Source organism: Tinamus guttatus, unplaced genomic scaffold, assembly GCF_059628265.1.
Source record: "Tinamus guttatus ecotype Peru unplaced genomic scaffold, ASM5962826v1 Tinamus_guttatus_pri_ptg000056l, whole genome shotgun sequence".
NCBI lineage: Eukaryota > Metazoa > Chordata > Aves > Tinamiformes > Tinamidae > Tinamus > Tinamus guttatus.
In genome coordinates, this window is record NW_028288590.1 from 539,793 (window position 1) to 557,813 (window position 18,021).

The window sequence follows — 18,021 nt, forward strand, 5'->3', positions numbered from 1 at the left end:
TACTTGCAAAGAAAAATTCGGGATTCCCTGCACTGTTCTGTCAATGCTATGCAGCCTGTTATGTGTCATTAGCAGGTATTAGGAATGATCCTAAGTGTAACCAAATGTTCATATCGATATTCTGGCAGTTGATAATTTACTTATTTGATGGAATGTGCATTCAAGTAAGGAGAAAAATTAATCTTTATTGAGTTACCAGTTCACACCTCTAGTGAAATTTTAACTCATTACCAGAGGAATGGCATGAGATTTACACACAAGTAAGTTATCTGAGGTATATTTTAAAGGTAATACTATGATTTAATTATTTCTCTGGGTCAACGCTAGCACTCTGTATTCATGAGTTTGGTGATTGTTTGCAGTTTGGGTTTAGTATTTGGGTCCATGCTGATGATGACCACATCTGACATGGGAAGATTTCCCTCAAGGCAGAAATAATTTATTTCTTATATTATTCAAGTTCCAAGATGATGGACTCCACCAAGCTTCACTAGAAGCAGAAACACTTAATTTGATTCCAGCTCTAGGACATGTTCTCATGTGTCTCAAATTAACTAGGACATTTGCTATAATGCATCAAGTTCTGAGCTCTGTCTGTTTTCTTTTTTCCCATTGACTGCTGGTAGACCTGTATTTTTGCTACTCACTTAAGTTCAGGGTCTTCTTTTTCTTCCTTGGTAGGAGTCACTTTGATACCTCCTTTCCTGGCACGAGGACAACCAGACAAGCTGAAAGAAGTACACATAATAAAAACAACCTCTTTCCACTGCTGCTTGCTGAAAACTCGGAGCGCTCCATCTCCAAACAATGGGTTAATTCATACCTTCTGTGCGATGCGTAATTCCCAGTCACATGGCCAGAACCATCACAGCCAGGTGTTGGGCACCTATAGGAAAATACAAGGAGCTTACAAAATACAGCTGCAAAGGTAACAATAAACAATCCATACCTTGTACATTTTGTCTAGAATGGAAGAAGGAATAACAGAGCTTTTGTTGAATAACTAAAGCTAGTTGAATAACTATAACTAGTTCTTGTTTTTTTTGATGAGCAACATGCTTTCATTTTTTTACTTTATACTGAATTTTAATAAGCAATGTGAAGTAGATTGCATATGATGCATGGATTTAAATAGTTTATAACATTTTTTTTTTCACTAAACATTTTTTTCTTGTGCTGGATCAACATTAAAAAAAAAGCTTGATATTGATCTATTTGCAAATTTCCTATTATGTGTTTGTTTGCTATTCCTCTGATGCTTTCAGGTACGGACACAAATAAGCACTTTGCCAGTATTTACAGAAGGGGAAATGGAAGCAGAGAAACAATTTTACTTTTGGCCATCAATGCAGCCAGTGTGATAGCCAGAATTTGAATTTAGTAGTTTTTATTTTCTAGCAGAGTAAGAGTACAACAGGGCTGTATCTGTCTAATACTAGATTTGATTGGGTTGGCAAGTGGATAATGCTTAAGTCTTACAGTTAAGGGGCTTTTATTTGTGTGTATATGTGTAATAAACAGAGACTTTTTCAAATATGAATGTTTAATACCAAAACATGCATATAGGGAACAGAAACAATTCTGTTTGTTAACATGTCACTGGCGCTCCGGGTGGGTAAGTGCCTTGCCTGCTGGCAGTGTATGAAGAATGTGCTTGAAAAGTCTACTGCAGACGGTGGCACTTTCCATTGACTTGTGGGTTTCATAGCAGGACGTTGCTGCTACCACCTACCACCTGAGAAGTAATCTTAGCTTTCTAAGAGCCATTTTTTTTTTCATTTGAGAGGACTGCATTTGAGTGTGTGTGTGTTTAAGAGAACAACAACAACAACAACAAAGCATACTTCAGAACACAGAGCAACACAAGCAAAATACTGACTTTTCAAAGTCGTGTCAGCCATTTCTACATTTCTGTATTGTACAGCACTAAGTTAAGCACTACAGATGTTAAGCATCCCTAAAGGACTTTTAAATGCCGTGGTTTTTAGAGTATCGGAATTAGAGAGAGAGTTGTGCCAAATAATCTTGTACTAAACCACTATGAAAATTTGCAGCTTTCAGAAATTCCTTATAAGACTCACTTCTTACTGATTTCTTACTGAGATGAGATATGGGTTGTTTAAATAAAGTTGCTGACAGCCTGACATGGAAAACACCTAAATAAACAACTGCAATATCTATTGTAGCTTATCTTTTCACAGAATATTTGAAACTATTTTCTGAGAACTAATTTGTCAAAAATGTGATTTCTTTCGGTATGACCAAATATATTCATTAATTAAATTAGAATTCACCAAATAATTTAAACTGTAGAAAAGGATTTTTTTAAAAAACAGTCATGTCAAAACATGTTCAAATGACATTTTCTGAACAAAATATTTTGGCAGAGTGACATATTTCACACTGACAGCTAGGGTAGAGGTGTGGATTGCAGTGTCCCAGATATGCATGACTCTGTGGAGCTAAATGTTGACTTGTTTGAGTACTGGATAATGAGTGGGCATAATATTATGAGAAGCAAGTAGCAAGGGCAGATGTCTGGAGAGTGTGAATGCTCCAAATACATGCCAAATACTATGGGTATTAATTTTGGCTACTAATTTTATCAGATGATCGCAGATGGAAGAGCTGTCCAGATAGACTGTATGGGGATTTATTTTGGTAAGAGCTTTTTATGGGAGACATTTTTGAGCTCACGAGTCTATTATGGACTTAAAATGACACTGAAATAATTTTGCATCTTGTCTGTTTTTGAAACTTCTGTCAGCAGCTAGTTTTCATTTAGATATTAGAATTCAAGATATTATTAGGATCATTAAAGACTTGACACTGAGATATTATTAGTATTGACTGAACTATAGGGTGACATTGCAGATGTGCTACTGACAAATTAGACATAACCTGTACTACACTCTTAGACTTTTACACACGGCTACTGAACTGAATTTTTCAAATATGGGTCATGTCTGAAATTTCACAAGATAGGAAACACCAACACTATATTGCCCCACAGTCTGTAGAACTTCATCAACTTTAAACCAGCTGATGAGGTTTGACTGGTGGTCCAGTCCAGGGAGATATCCTCTCTTGGGGTTTTCTATACAGAGCTGAGTGAATCAGATTCACACTGGAGGATCAGAGGATCAGTCAAGATGAAAGTTAAAGTCTAAACTTCTTGGAGTTTGCTGTCAATGACAGCATGATAGATTCTATCATCCATGATAGATTCCAAACAGACATTGTTAGCACGCATTGAATACCTGTCATTCTGTGCAACAGGACTATTTTAAATTTAAATGAACTATGCCTTCTCTGGAAATTGGTGCATTGAGCTGCAGATCTAGGAGCATTTCTGGTACTTTGCTCACTGAAAAGCTTCCAGGAGTTATTCACAGTGAAGGTAGGATATAAGTTTAGTTAATGTAAGCACTTTGTGATTAGTTGAGAGAACTGACTGAAATATATCATGCTGACTATGGAATAGAGATAAATACCAACTTGTTATATGAAATCTAGTAGAATATTTCCTAATAAGTTGATATTTAACCACTATAACATTTCATTAAGGGATAGAATTGATTATCTACTATTTAAAGTTGCTGAACTCTAAGTAGATATATTTCTAAAGGATAATTTTAAACTTGTTCAAGGAGCAATAACCAACTCCGCTGATATCAGAGGAAGTGAAATAGGATGATCAATCACAATTATCCCTTATAGCTTTAAAACCTATAAATCGTTATTGAATTTAGTATTTCTTAATTTGATCACCTTTAATTGCATTGTGCAGTAATAATCTTCAGATTTAAAACTTCCCAAATCTGACTCAAATAATCACTTTTTGAAGAGATCTTCTTTACTTCAAAACTGTAGATCACATGGGAGTCTTGTGACTTTGCTGGCTTAGAGATTCACAAATAAAGCCAAAATCTCAATTCTGGCCATTTAAATCTGAATAACATTTGGAAAAAATATCCAGCTTTTTTCATATTTATGCCTAAATACATGAGAGTTCTTTGATGACCTGCTTTTATGAGCATCTAAGCCCTTTCCTTACATCTCTATGAAATAAAATTAACTACTGACATCACTATACTATACTACTGTAGATATGATTGCCGTTTGTGGCATAAGATTTTATTTAGCCAATCCTTGCAAAAAAAAAAAAAAAGAGTTTTGCTTAAAATTTCACCTGAATAATGTTTGAAGGAAGACAAAATAAGGTGGTGTATTTGTGAAAAAAAATATTTAGTCCTTTTTCCTTTTGCAAATTGTCTGTGAACAGATTTTGATTTTGCTCTTTTTCTAGTTAATTGAAATTAAATGCTAACTACATTATGCAACATATTTCTGTATGTGAAATGTTCATGAACTTTGACTTTGTCTTTCACAACTCACTTATTATACATGGCATACAGTGTGCGGTTTGTCATTCAAGTCATATGCTGTTGCTCCTCTTTCCTTATGGCATGACCAAAACTCTAGAAGCTTTAGTGGAAAAATAACCATATTGGTATGCAAATTTCCTTATTCGCACATGAATATTGGGGGAAGGGGCTGCATGAAGAGCAATTATTCAAAATATTTGTGTGAGATTCTATTTATGGCAGAAAGCCAACAAAAGCAGGGACAAATATATATGACTCAGCAAATGATTTTGAATTTGTCAGCATTTCCACAAGTCAGTGGCCTGCTTCTTGAGCTGCTCTTTTTAAAATAAACTAAAATCAAACTTTGTATCTTTGAGATCTAATGATTCAAAAGCTGAAGCATTATGCCACTGTGTACTGGCTTTGGTATTTGCTTTAGCTACTGTCTTTGGGATTTGACTTGATCAGTTGTCTATATAAATGACTTTGCCATTTGCTGCATCTCCATCAGCTTCACTTCTGTAGCTACCGTCAATTCACCATGTTTATAACACGAGTTGCCAAAATACAGAGTACGATGCATTAACATCTGATCTGGAGAAACTCATTTGTGACTAAACCCTGAGTCAGGCCTGAATGTAGTTATTGCTACTAAAAAATACCATTATAATAGTGTAAAAGTGTCATGATCAGACTTCATTTTCTTCTGTCTGGACTAGGAAAGAAGCTCTAGAAGGGCGGAAAGTACAGTCATAGGATCCTCCTCTTTTTACATACATTCATAAAATTTCCAATTTATTACGGGATCCAATTTACAAGTTGCATAGGGAAAGCTATGAAAGAACTCTAATTATCCTTTCCTCTTCCCCACATCCTTATTGACAGAGCCAATTCAATAACTAGATGACTGGTTGCCAGTGCCTCTCTTGACTGCAGATTTTTGAAATTTTCATATGTCCCTATACATCTGTCCTTATAGCAGAGCCTGCACAGTCCTTTTGTAAGTGACATTTCACAGTGAGAATTTTGCCAGCACCAAATCATATGAGTTGATGTCAGCTTCAGTCACTTTAAATTCATAATATATGGAATGATGAAAACTGATTTGCAGGAATTCTGACTGATTTTTAGATTTATTCCAGCATTATATATATGTATATATATATAGAGAGAGAGAAGAGAGAGAATGTATTTATTCTGATCAAATGGAGTTATTTGCCAGATCATTCTTGCATGTAAGATACTTCCTGTTTCTGTGTGAGTCAGAAATACCATGTGAACTGTCTCTTTCTTAGTGTCTACATATTCTTCCTTCAGGTACTAATTAGTACATGGAAATGAAAAGGCACAGAAAAGACAAATGGAGAAAAGTGAACACCGTCTTACTGTAAATTTGGTTTATTTTGAAGTTTTGAACAAAGGTTTGACCTAGCTCAAAGAAATCAGATAGATAAACAATTGCATTAAGGTAGGGAATATGCTGATGAGAAATAAATAACAATCAGATTTTTTAATCACATTTTTGCTATTATCAATACTTACTTAAGCTCCTGAGAATTGGCAGCCATCAGAGATTTTAATGTCTTGTCAGCTAATGGGCACCCGGAGACACTACAAACAGATGTGAAGTGTGTCAATAAAACAGAACTTTCTTTTTCTTAAAACAACAACTTTTAGACAATATATGATTCACACGGGGAAAAAAAAATATTTGCCGTTGGCAGAGCAGGAGCAGCCAATATCAGTCTGTAACTCTAAAGCTATTGGAAGGTGATTTGGTCAGAACCGGAGGTTCCTAATTCCCTATAAATATTTGCAGTGGTACAGAAAGTCCTTATTTTATATTACTAGTGTAAAGAGCAGGTAGAACATCTGATCTACGTGGCTGGAAAAAGACAAAATCTGCTTCCATTCTGCTCCAGAAAGTAAAGGCAGGAAAATATTATTTTAGCCCCTCAGGCTGACCAGTAGCCTGAACAAAATAGTCAGTACATACAGTGTGTGTTTTTAGCTCTATGAATTTCAAAGCCACCTGTAGAGATGCTTGCAGAAATCTCAATAAAATCCCCCACACTAGCACTTGTATGGAGAGTACTTTTACAGTTAGGAAAATGAAAACATTACAGAATGACTTAACTGTAGGTCTCAGCTAAAATATACAGCTCAAGTAGTATATATATGCTGCTCAACTCCATCAATCTATTGATTCAAAGAATGCACAAAACATAAGAGAAACAGAAAAGAGGCACAATTCTGCATGGATTATTTTCTACAAATTATCTTTTCATCCCTAGTTGGTATAAGGGTTCATTCAAGGGTGACAACAGCTAAAAGCAGCTCTACTTTCTGCTTTGGGTTTCCTGTTGTTTCTTACCTGCGGTGTGAGGCATAGTTTCCTGTTACATGACCGCTACCATCACATCCTGGAGTTGGACAGCTGTGCAAAGAAGATGCAGTAGGAACTGAGAGTGTATATATAATACGTAACAAGCTCACCTTACTCTGCAATGAACTACTTAATAGTAGTTCAATGGTTATTGTTCAATAACCATTCCAAAACTATCATCACATTACTACAAATGAGCAAAATTTATGGCATTTCTGGTTTTCATTTACTAATTCAGATATACACCATTACAGGACTGAAAAAGGCATTCACATTTGCATGCAAAGAAATCAGACTTTTTTATTTGTATGTAATGCGAAACATCCATGATGTTTTATTGAATGCATTTATTGAATTGAATTATTATTACTTGAAAAGGCAGTTTCACTATTGGTACCAAATTTTGATAGCAATTCATAAATGATAAGGTTGAAATTTCTACTGTGGCCTCCTGTAAAACACAAGCCAGCGAATGATAATACTGCTGACGTCATTCCCTTATCTACTGAGTAATATCAAAAACCATTTTAAGAAATACATACAATCTTTATTTGTTGATTTCAAGTGAAATTAGTTATTATGGCTGCTTGCAAAACAGAAAGCACACATCAAGTGCAGACACACAAGGTTCAGAATCGGCACAAATTTTTCCCTGGGTGTTTCTCAGCTGAATTGAAATCGATAAGAAGGTGGCATAAATCTAGGAAGAAAGATTTGTTTCTATATGCCAAGAGTCAGAAGTATATTCCACAATGTACGTGCTAGGAGATGGCATTCATACAATAGTTCACCACAGTTGAGCAACTATTTCAGAAATTTTTCTTAGTAAGCAATAATGTCATTTAAAAACCTCCTCATGATGGAGCCACATGTACTCAATTCCTCAGTATGTGTTCCAAGCTCAGTGAGTTTACAGTAAATGTAGTCTTTTCCTTATATAGCCTATAGATTCTTCTTACATGTTAAAACTACTTCTTGATTAATTTTCTGGACAGCCACATATTAGAGGTCACTGTGCAAAACACAGAGTAAAAACTACTATATGTCAAGCATTACTCCAGTAAATACACTGGGGATTTATTATTTAAAGAAATTACAAAGTATTTTGTGGGTCAATATTACAAAGGAATACATTAAAGAAGAAACGCCATTAGAGTTTTCAGCAGAAAAACTTGCAGCAATTTTTGTATGCATTTGTCTTAAAAGAGGCAAAACACACATGACCTGCGGCAATTTAGGTCATGAACTACAACTGCAGACACAAAATGATGAGCAGACAACACGCAGGCTGCACGGCATGGGGTGAAAGAATCACTCTCAAAGAAGCTTGCCCCAGGGAAATGTAATTTCTAGACAGAGAGGCGTATCCAACTGATTCAGTGCTGAGTCCGGAGAGCAGGACACAGGGTGAGAGGATGAGACTCATTTATTTGTGGGTGAACCTGCTTCAGTGATACGTTTTAGACTATCACCACTAAGCAATACAGAGTGCCCTTGCCTAAAAGTGCAAGAGACACCTACTCTGTTTTGGGGCTGAAAACTAAAGTGCTAAGTTCCCAGTGACTATTACAGTGACACCACTCTATTGATAGTAAAACACTGTAAATGTGAATTCAACAGGCTTTTTTGAAGAGCCCTGCTGAGATTTTTAAAAATAACTAGTGATTTCAACTGGCCTGCATAATTTCACAGAAACAATTCTAAACCAAAACAGGCTGCTGCATGCAGAAAGATGTAAGGGTATCAGACTGATATATGTACAGTTTTTGACAAGACAGTCAAGAGAGTCTTGGCATTTAAGATAGAGGAAGAAAGACTGTACTTGGGAGAAGAAAATATTAGTCTATTCTCCCAAAAAGTGAAAGTGTGCATCCACTGGATTTTCAGCTGGATAGAATGACAAACTGTGCTTTGAAGTAAGGAGATCAAGGACTTAAACATAGATATTGATATCCTATCCAGAAGACTCTGGGGCAGGTCACAACTGCCTTGTTTCGCCTTTATGAACTTTGCATCTTTTATATATGAGAAGTCTCCAAGCCTTCGCAGACAAAAACTCTTGGTCTGAGACTGCCCAAAAGGAAGTTGTTTGCTCTACTACCTAAGGATCAGCACAGCTGCTGCACCCTACACTATACTGTGTGTTTTGCAGCAGGAGCTTTGATACCTATCCATATCAGGAATTGAGTGTAAGTCATGAATAGGTCCGGACCCTCAAAGCTGGCCTGTCTTAGCTGCAAATCTCATTTATATCTGTATATACTGTACAGTTGCATAATCCCAGTGAAGAGTCCCATGAGGCTCCATGCTGGGCTCCTACAGATCTGCTTCAACCATATAGCCAGGCTTTAGGAGGGAAAGAGAAAAAACACGACACTGTCTTCTGACTTACGTGATAAGTTCCTTTTTGAGATCTCTTGAATGGAGCTTGGGTTTAGGACTTGGTATGGAGACATCTCCCGGATACTTTTTTTCTTCCATGTTTTCTGCAGAGTTCACTGGATCTTTCTGAAATATTGGATGGGAACATGACAAAAGGTTTCTATCTTTAAGACCTGTTTATATTTAGCAAGTAATTATTACTGTGGTAAGAAGACAACCACTTTGAAAACATTAGAAAATAAGTGTCATAGGAAATGATGGGGATAACAGTGAAGAAAGTTTAATACATTGCATTTTGACACATTAATTTATATTAATGTTACAACTGCACATTCATCTGATTATTCCTGAGGTGCTGTGATAATCCATATATAAAGAAAATCTGGTTTGATTTGTAAAATCATGATGAAGTCCAAAGAAAAATACACACAGAGAATAAAATACACAGAGCCACATAAGGGCTCCATATTTTGTTTCTTTTTCAATGTAAGTACACCACTGAGCTTTGTACATAATTGAGGTAAATATCCTCATGCTATATATATATATGTATATATATATGGTAATATAAATTACAAAACAATTGCAACTAAAGCTATGTAAAAACGTAATATTTTCTAAGTCATCCCATCAAAATGGAATGACTTGTTATCTTATTCACAGAGCAGATTCTTGTCAAAATACAACTCATAAGCACAAAAATGCTTGGAAATTTTCTTTAATAGAAAGCTGTTAAGGATAGTTCTCAATTTCTACTATTTGCGGATTAAAATCATCACTAATACGGTGCTGTTTGATGGATGCAAGGGAGCCATGAGTAGTCATTCTCTTGGAAAGTCATTTTGGAAATCTGGAAACCTGTAAGGATATTATGTTTTCATTTACTGAAAAAAATCATTTTTGATCACTTCAAAATAGCTTGGCTAATACTGTTTTGATGATTAATGCCTTCAATTATTATCATTTGTATGAAAGATAAGTGTTTCATTTCCAGAGGGATGCTCTGTGGATATTGTAACATTTAAGAAATCTCCGAAGCCCATGGCATTAATTATCAAATCTGTATAAATCCCTGCTGCGATTTCATGTGGGGTTTGTAACTCTTCTCAGTTGTGCAGGTAGATACCCCCCAGGGCTACAGTCTGTGGGAGAAGATACTGCTACCAGGGGTGGATGAGGAAGTTTCCAGCTCCTGGTAAACTCTCAGGGCTGGTGCCTTGGACACTCTGGGCTTGCACAACTGAGGAGCATGCCAGGACAGAGGGGCAGGGATGTCTGCAGAGCTGTTAAGCACAGAGCAGAGGGCTGAGGAGAATCTGGACTGAAAATGGAGATTCTGCCTAGTGGGACTTGTAAGCTCTGCGGGGGTGTTTCTTCTGATAACGCTTCCATATGGTCCTCAATTCTGGCATCATCTTTGCCTGTTTGGAGGCTGGCTCCTCAATATGACTTCCTTCTGCTTTCTGGTACTGGCTACCTACTGCCTGCTGTAAGTCACACTATACATACATATAGAAATCATGCCATATTATTGATATATCAATTACTACTGATTTTTGCAACCACATTTGTGAGGTTACTTTGTTTGGGAATAATCTCATATGCTACAAATATAGAACATAAAATATGTGTCTTCAGCTTTTCTAAACATTCCTTCATGGTAATTAGCAAGTAACACTTTAAAATATCATAAAAATAAACTGATTTATTTCAAGCTCTTAGAAGTTATTTCTAAGGGAAAACTTCTGATAAAAAGCAATAGATAAAATTAAAAACAATGATAAATAATACTGTCAAAATGTTAATATAAAAAGCCTAAGTTATTGAAAATCCCCCAAACATGGAAATCAAAACCCTGACATCTGAAAGTGATAATTTTTTTTCAAGGTCAAGAAACCAAAAAGACTATTTTTCAACATCAAGTTAAATCCTGGTTTTCAGTGAAATACTGGGGTGATTTTGCCATTGCAATCAAAAGAATGAGGTCTCTAGCCACTGACTTTGTTTTTCCACCTTCTCTTATCTGACTTTCTTATATACCTGTAAAGACAAGTTCTTACAGGGATCATCACCAGTGCAACTTCCTGTAAAATCAAAAGCTCATGAAAGAAATTACAGAACAGTGCCCCTCTGTTCCCAGTTGCCTTGGATCTGATGCCAAAACAACTGAAAGCTGAATGTAAGCTGGTCTCTCAGAGTGAAGAATGTTGAAGAAGACTAGCTTGCCTCTGCTTACTTTATCTCTCTATCAAGAAAGTCAGATAGGCTATGTCTGTAACTGAGTTGAGAATTGGTTCTGTATTTCTAAGACTTAGTGCCTTGGCATGCCTCGGCTGCATGTTATCTAAATATCCACACCAGGCAAGCCTCAGCCTCCTCCGCCTCATGTCCAGGGTCCAGCTGAAAGGAGTCTGATGCACAGGGTGGTGAAAAACCTACTCTTGCACACCACCAAGTTCCTGTGCAATAGACCTTGGGATATACCTATAGCAAATAAATGTAGCTACAGTTCAAGCTGGAGGATCTATTAATGTCCTCGGCTATGGCTTGTGTTCTTTATCCCAGATGGAAGATATCATCTCAAACAGAAGGATCCAGCTATCTCTTGGTCTTTTGCTGGTGAAGGAGCATGAACTTGTGTATGCCATTCATCATGTTTGATGTTTGATATCCTACTACACAAAGAAGACTGACTGCAGGTTATATATATAAAGACTTGAAATACTACACAATTACAATTTAAATACATGATCCATTTAATGCTGCTCCACTGAAATAGTCAACAAAACCAAGAGGGCAAGACTAAGGTTGACATATATATATTTATAGTTAGCAAAAAACTGACACTAGGGGGATTTTGAGCTACACTATTTTCATTGACTTTTTTTTTTTCATTTTTTATTGTGAATTTCCTGTACTGTCTTTTAAAATTAAAATTTGTATTTTTAAGACTTTTAAGCCAGGTTGCGCATACACATGCACACATACAAGCACTTTCATAGCAACTGCTTTTTTTTTCAAAAGAAAAAGCTTTCTAAAGGAAAGAACACAGTATCAGAAATACCAGACTGGTAGGGATGGCAGTGGTCATAAACAGTCTGGTTTTTAGTTAATATTCCTTAGCATATTTCTAAGGAATGAGGGAGGCATATAGACATTTAAGCAAGTAATCACACCAACATTGGCTTCGTAGCTTGTGAAACATTGTCATTATTCAAGCAACATAAAACTTGCAGATATATAAAAGTTTCACAAGAAAGTGAAAAGAGAATGCAAGTAGAAGAATGCCTAAAATCCTTGCCTTTCTAGGGCCTTACTTCAGTACATGTGCCCCAAAATGCTGGAACAAGCAGGTCAGAAATAAAAAGGTATTTCTTGGTCCACCATACTTAGAGCTGAACATGAAGCATCATGCCTTGGGCTCTGTGATTCTCTAGAGATTTGGAGGAAGGGAGAATCCCTTGGGAAGCATCTTTAGTCCTTTCTACTTCTTAAGTGGTGATCACCTCAAATAATTAAAGTCAAACCTATGTATGTTTTTACTTTCCAATTCAAACAGATTTAGAAATAAATTATATCAATATTCTGAGGAATTCCTGACTAAGAAGAAAGTCAGAACCAGTCCAATCACTCCAAACACTACTATTATCTAAAAAGAGCATGTGTGTGTTCACGGATGCACGCTACAGAAAGGAAGCAAGCAATGAACCTCCATTAATGTACAGATGGAAGTTTATATTGATTTCAGCAAAGACCAGAACATAATGGTAACATGAATAACAGATAATAGCATCTGGCACTTTTAACATTTTTAAGCCCTGAAATCTTTGGAGAACTGACAGTGAACTAACTGACAGCTCCAGTTATTTCTCGTTGCTTTCCTTTTGGAGAGATTTTGAGCTTTTTCCAAATTCAGATTTTTTTTTTTTAAAGGGGGCATCTGGACAGGCTATTTCACTGAGAGAGAGAGCGACAATATTTTCTGGAAATCACAACCAAAATTAAGCAACTGTTGTGCATATGAACCAGATAACAATGAATTAAAAATAGATATAATCACTCATTTTCTTTGCATGAGGGTAACTGCCAGTCTTTGATTTGCAAAACAGAGCCTCTGGCCCAGAGAGCACTGGACGTGGCAATGCTCTATGGGATCAGAAAACCTCAGAATAAGAGTCTGAGGCCAGATCCCTGATTAAGGGCTGCATGTTATCAAATCATGAATGCAAGGGACAAGGATGCCTGAACGTGGCTCTTTATGCAGTTTTTTGCAGACGCCTCCAGCTTCCCTGTGTCAAGGGAAGTGTCCAGCCACCCATAATGGTCCTGAAGAAGTGCAGGGTGATGCTGAGGTGCCCCTGTCCTAGCTCTTTCATTGAGCTGTGTTGGCAGCGGAGAGGAGGACCAGCTCTATGGGCCCCCTGCCAAGTCTGTGACACCAATCGATCCCCCGCAGCAAGGCAGTTTTCTCCAAGCTGGATATGCTCTCTCAGTATGTGTCACAGCCTATAAAGTGCACTGCAAAGCCTTGCTATGAGGATGATCCTCCCAGAGCCTCAGTGCTGAGGTGAAGAGGTCCACCAAAGTGACAGCAAATGGCACTTCAGGACACCCCAAAGTCCAAGAAATGATCCCCACAAACTGTATCAGAGGTCACAAAATGTCAGTTCTTGACCCAGTGCCAACAGATATTTTTATTCACTCAACAGAAATATCTTTTCTTTCTAGATATTTCTGGAACTGGAGGCATGAATCCCCTACCTTAACTCTAGAATTATCCTTCTGTCACTATAAAGTTCCAGTTTTGATATCTGTAGGATAATTAATCTGACATACAAAAAATAAGTGGGAAGAAAGATTTATGAAGCTGAATAAAAACTCCAAATTTGGACATCCCTGAGACTCCGTGTTAATTGCCAAAATTTAACTTAACCTTGCCTTAAAAGGTCCTGATGGACTGTCCCTTCTAGATTTAACAAAAATGCAAGTAATCTACATTCTGACAGCCAGATTCAAAAGAAAAACATAAAATTATTGCATATAAAATAAAAGGAAGTGAAAGAAATGTAAGAGAAGATACTCTGCTGCCTTATGGCCAGCATGGCATAAATGGATATAGAAGGGCAAAACAGAAGTTCAGTCAAAAAAAAAAAAAAATAAAGTCAAAACACTAGTATATATTCATAAACTTTTTCCATTCTGTTTCTTCATGCAATAGAGAGCATTAAATTAGTGGAAATTACATACAACACCTCTTATATTCCTTGGTGTAACTTAAAACTTTAGGAATTACCAGCTATTTATTTATGAATTTACAGTTTCATGCTGAATTCTGAACCATGAGACCCATTTGTGAGATCTAGGACTCATTGGCAGAGATTTCTTGAAATTTGCTGAATGTAAAATATAAAATTGTCCACTGATAGAATATTATAGGCAAGGCTCTAAACAAGTATTTAAATACTTAAATAATGAATTATTTAGAATTATAAGAATTTGTAGTAAAATAATTACTTTATGCATGAAAAAGTTACCTTAATATTTTTTCTTTGAGTGATCCTTATATCATTTTTGCACATGTGATATAGGAATGAACAACTAGGAATAAAATTTAAAATATGATTTATAATTCTGGATTTCTTTGATTTTCTTATTTTAGGTACTTGTGGACACTCACAATCTCTACTGAAATTAATAGCTTTTTTTTTCTGTCTTTGAAAGTAGGTGCTGAGAGCAGGTTTTTCCAGTGAGCAGTGCTTTTGTGTTCGACATCTGAGAGACCATTAAAGCTAGCTCAATGTTCACAAATCTCTGCCTTGTGGAAGGCAGTTATCTTAAAGTAGCACTAGAATGGTCATCCTGAAAACCATCATTTTGCAATTCTTCCAAAGGTAAAATTCACAAACTGAGAAGCTGAAAAGGTACCTCCTTTTCTTCTTCTTTCCTGCCATGGGTCTTGCTGTAGTTGATCGGTGTATCCCAGCCTTCCTGTTCACAAAGGGCCTGGTAGAAAGCAGTATTTACCAGAATGCTGCTTGTTTTGAAAGGAGAAGAGGAAGGAGTGGGAAGTGCTGTGCTGGAAGAAGTGAGAGGCATAACTTTGTCTTGGCTTCGGTTCTTCTTCATGCTCAAATCCAGAGTACCATTTTCATCCACTTCTATCTCAGCTCCCTGAGATATGCAACAGGAAAACGAGACAGGTTCAGACATGGACATGGGGAGGCTGCAACATAACCATGTGGTGCTTTTAAAGGATAAATGCAAATGCACGCTTTTATTTAAATTTATCTGAATCTAAACCCAGCTTTTCGACTTATATCAGTTAATGTCCAACTCTTAGGCAGACTTAGGAGTACCCTCGGTAATGGTTTCCCTGCTTCTCAGCTTAACTATAGTAAGTAGAATTTAAATAAGATGCCTCTAAATCATAACCTATACACCCTAAATCTAGTTTTATTTAAAAAAAGTTTAGCTTTAAATCTTCTTGATCTTTTTATTCTTAGAGAGAACTATGACCCCAATTCACAGTTAAAAGCATTAATGCGTTGTTTAGGTCATCACGAGTATTACTGCTCTCCCTTCCCCCTCACCCCAGAAATATTATAACATCTGCATCATGAGGGAAAGGGGGGGTAGGGAGAAATATGCTAAAAGAATACAATAGGAATTTTTTTTTTCATTAGGGTCTCATACAAACTGGAAATAACATACTGCTTTAATCAGAGTTTGACTTGGAAATCACTTTTGGACAGGTTTGTTGCTAAACAGGGGCCAGATTAAGCTTCTGAGGCACAGGTCTGCACTGAGACCACTAGACTGGAAGGCCCAGAAAGATCCTAAGGTTCTGCTGGAAATTCCTGAGGCCTCCAGCATGAGCTGCCAAAGACTCTAACTCTCCAGGAGGCACCTGAATTAGCACACAGCAACCTCTAATTGCTGGAGTATGTAATGGGGTGAGACACCCAAATTCCCTTTCCAAGCTTCTTTCTGTCTCCCACAGTTTGACTACAGGAAAAGAATGACACTACACAGAATGACGAAAAGCTGCTGAAAGTGGAACCTATTAGAGAAAAAAAAAATTAATCTCATGCATATAGGAATTTGGAAGAATTCACCCCAAGATTTTTCTGAATTGAAGGATCAGTCTCTCTTTCCCTTTGCTTCCAAACACTGGCCCAAGCAGACATGTCCACAGCATCCTTAAGAAGTTGCAGATACTGTCCCTATCACTTACTACTGAGATTTTGTTCCCTTATTCTCTCCCCATGGTCCTAAGCTGGGAATGCAGCCAGTGGTGACATGGAGCTGATTTACCACAGTGAACTTCTCTGTGGCTATTGAAGGACCTGTGTAGTTCCAGACTAATTATTGAGTGACTTTTTTTTTTTAATGTAATTGCTTGTTTTTGATATTCTAAATGTAGGAACACTGTCTGGAATTAATGTGTAGGTCTTAAGTAGAGAGCAACGTGATATACTGATAAATTGTTTAGACAGTAATAAGATTGGCCCTTGCTATGGAAAACAGTTATGGAAGAAAGGGAAGAGATAGATAGCTGAAAGTAATGAGGTAGCTTCTCAGAATATTTGGTATATAGGTAGGTATATAGGTGTATGTGTCACCCTGCTTAAGCTGGAAAACAGCAGGAAACCGAGACTAGGGATAAAAACAACAAGATCATAGGAAAACTGATTTATGAAATAATATACATGTAGAATGCTATAACTAATGTTTCCCTGTGTATTCTTGTTATTGTATTCATCACAATTTTTATTTGCATCACCACAAAGCTTAGAGATCAATAGAGAAATTGGGGCTAGACATGTTAGGTTCTGTGTAATTGTAAGAGATGTTCATACAAGCCTAGGTTCAGCCTTCCTGTATCGAGTAATAGAAAAGTAAACCCGCTGCATAAGGAAAACACTTGGACTCTCTGTAGTAATTGGGAAAGACAGAGAGATGACCAGAGGGCAAATTCTTCCATTCTATTTAGACATCTTAGTGGTGAGAACCTGACAGAAAGAGTCCCTTTCTCTTTCTTCCCAGCAGTTACTGCAGCAGATTAAGTCATTAGCCTAATGGCTAAATGCTTAAAGTTAGGGTAATGGAACTTGTCCTTTACTTGGAGATCTTAAAGACAACTATAGTGAGCAGGGTGTTTTTCCTCTGTGATGGCAATGTGAGATGGCCACCTCAGTTGGGCTGGAGGCACAAGCTTCCTTCATGTAGCCTTCTGTTCTACCACAGTCAGTTGTAACACGCATAAGGGTGAACTGCAATAGATGAAATCTCTTAAATCAGAAGGTAAATGTTGGTAGAAAATGAAAATTGAAGCCCAGTGATCTTTCCTCACTCAGGGATGATAATTCCATTTTTTAGCTGTGGGCCCAAGATAGATGCTCACCTAGCCTGAAACGCTAGCAAGCCATCTGGTTGTTCCTAATTCAGAAACTCAGACACCTCTTGTTTTGGCTTCTCCTGCCTGACAAAGTTCACATTTTCAATCACACAGCTTAAAGAGAGAGATGCTTTATTATACTTATGGGAAGTAAATACACTTCTAATATGTTCATACTAAGACGCTTTGGTTATATCTTTTTGGCCCTTTTTAGTAAATAGTTTAATCTCCTGTGATAGTTTTAAGCCCTGAATTTGACAGTGCAGCTTATCCTGGATAATAACTTAGTAACCACAACATCTTATGCCATCTGTATAATATCAAATACATTTTTATATCAGCATTAATAAACCTTAGTTACAACAATCCAAGATATTAACTATATCAGTGCCAACTGCATACTCCAGGATCTGACAATATAGCGCTGCCATGATCACCCCAGTGTTTTTTGGCTTCATAGTTGCTATGTAACTATAGCAATGAAA

The 18,021-nt window shown here is 36.9% G+C and overlaps 1 protein-coding gene across 1 annotated transcript in view; it reads right to left on the reverse strand.

The window, feature by feature from the left end:
* ST18 (ST18 C2H2C-type zinc finger transcription factor) overlaps window positions 1-18,021 on the reverse strand; it is a 74,875-nt gene that overhangs the window by 10,061 nt on the left and 46,793 nt on the right. Inside the window, exons 11-16 of the mRNA XM_010216011.2 lie at window positions 15,064-15,309; window positions 9,149-9,264; window positions 6,745-6,807; window positions 5,913-5,981; window positions 824-886; window positions 648-728 (exon numbers count right to left, since the gene is read on the reverse strand). Of these exons, the coding sequence (XP_010214313.1) occupies window positions 648-728; window positions 824-886; window positions 5,913-5,981; window positions 6,745-6,807; window positions 9,149-9,264; window positions 15,064-15,309 (638 nt within the window). The remainder of the gene's footprint in view (window positions 1-647; window positions 729-823; window positions 887-5,912; window positions 5,982-6,744; window positions 6,808-9,148; window positions 9,265-15,063; window positions 15,310-18,021) is intronic.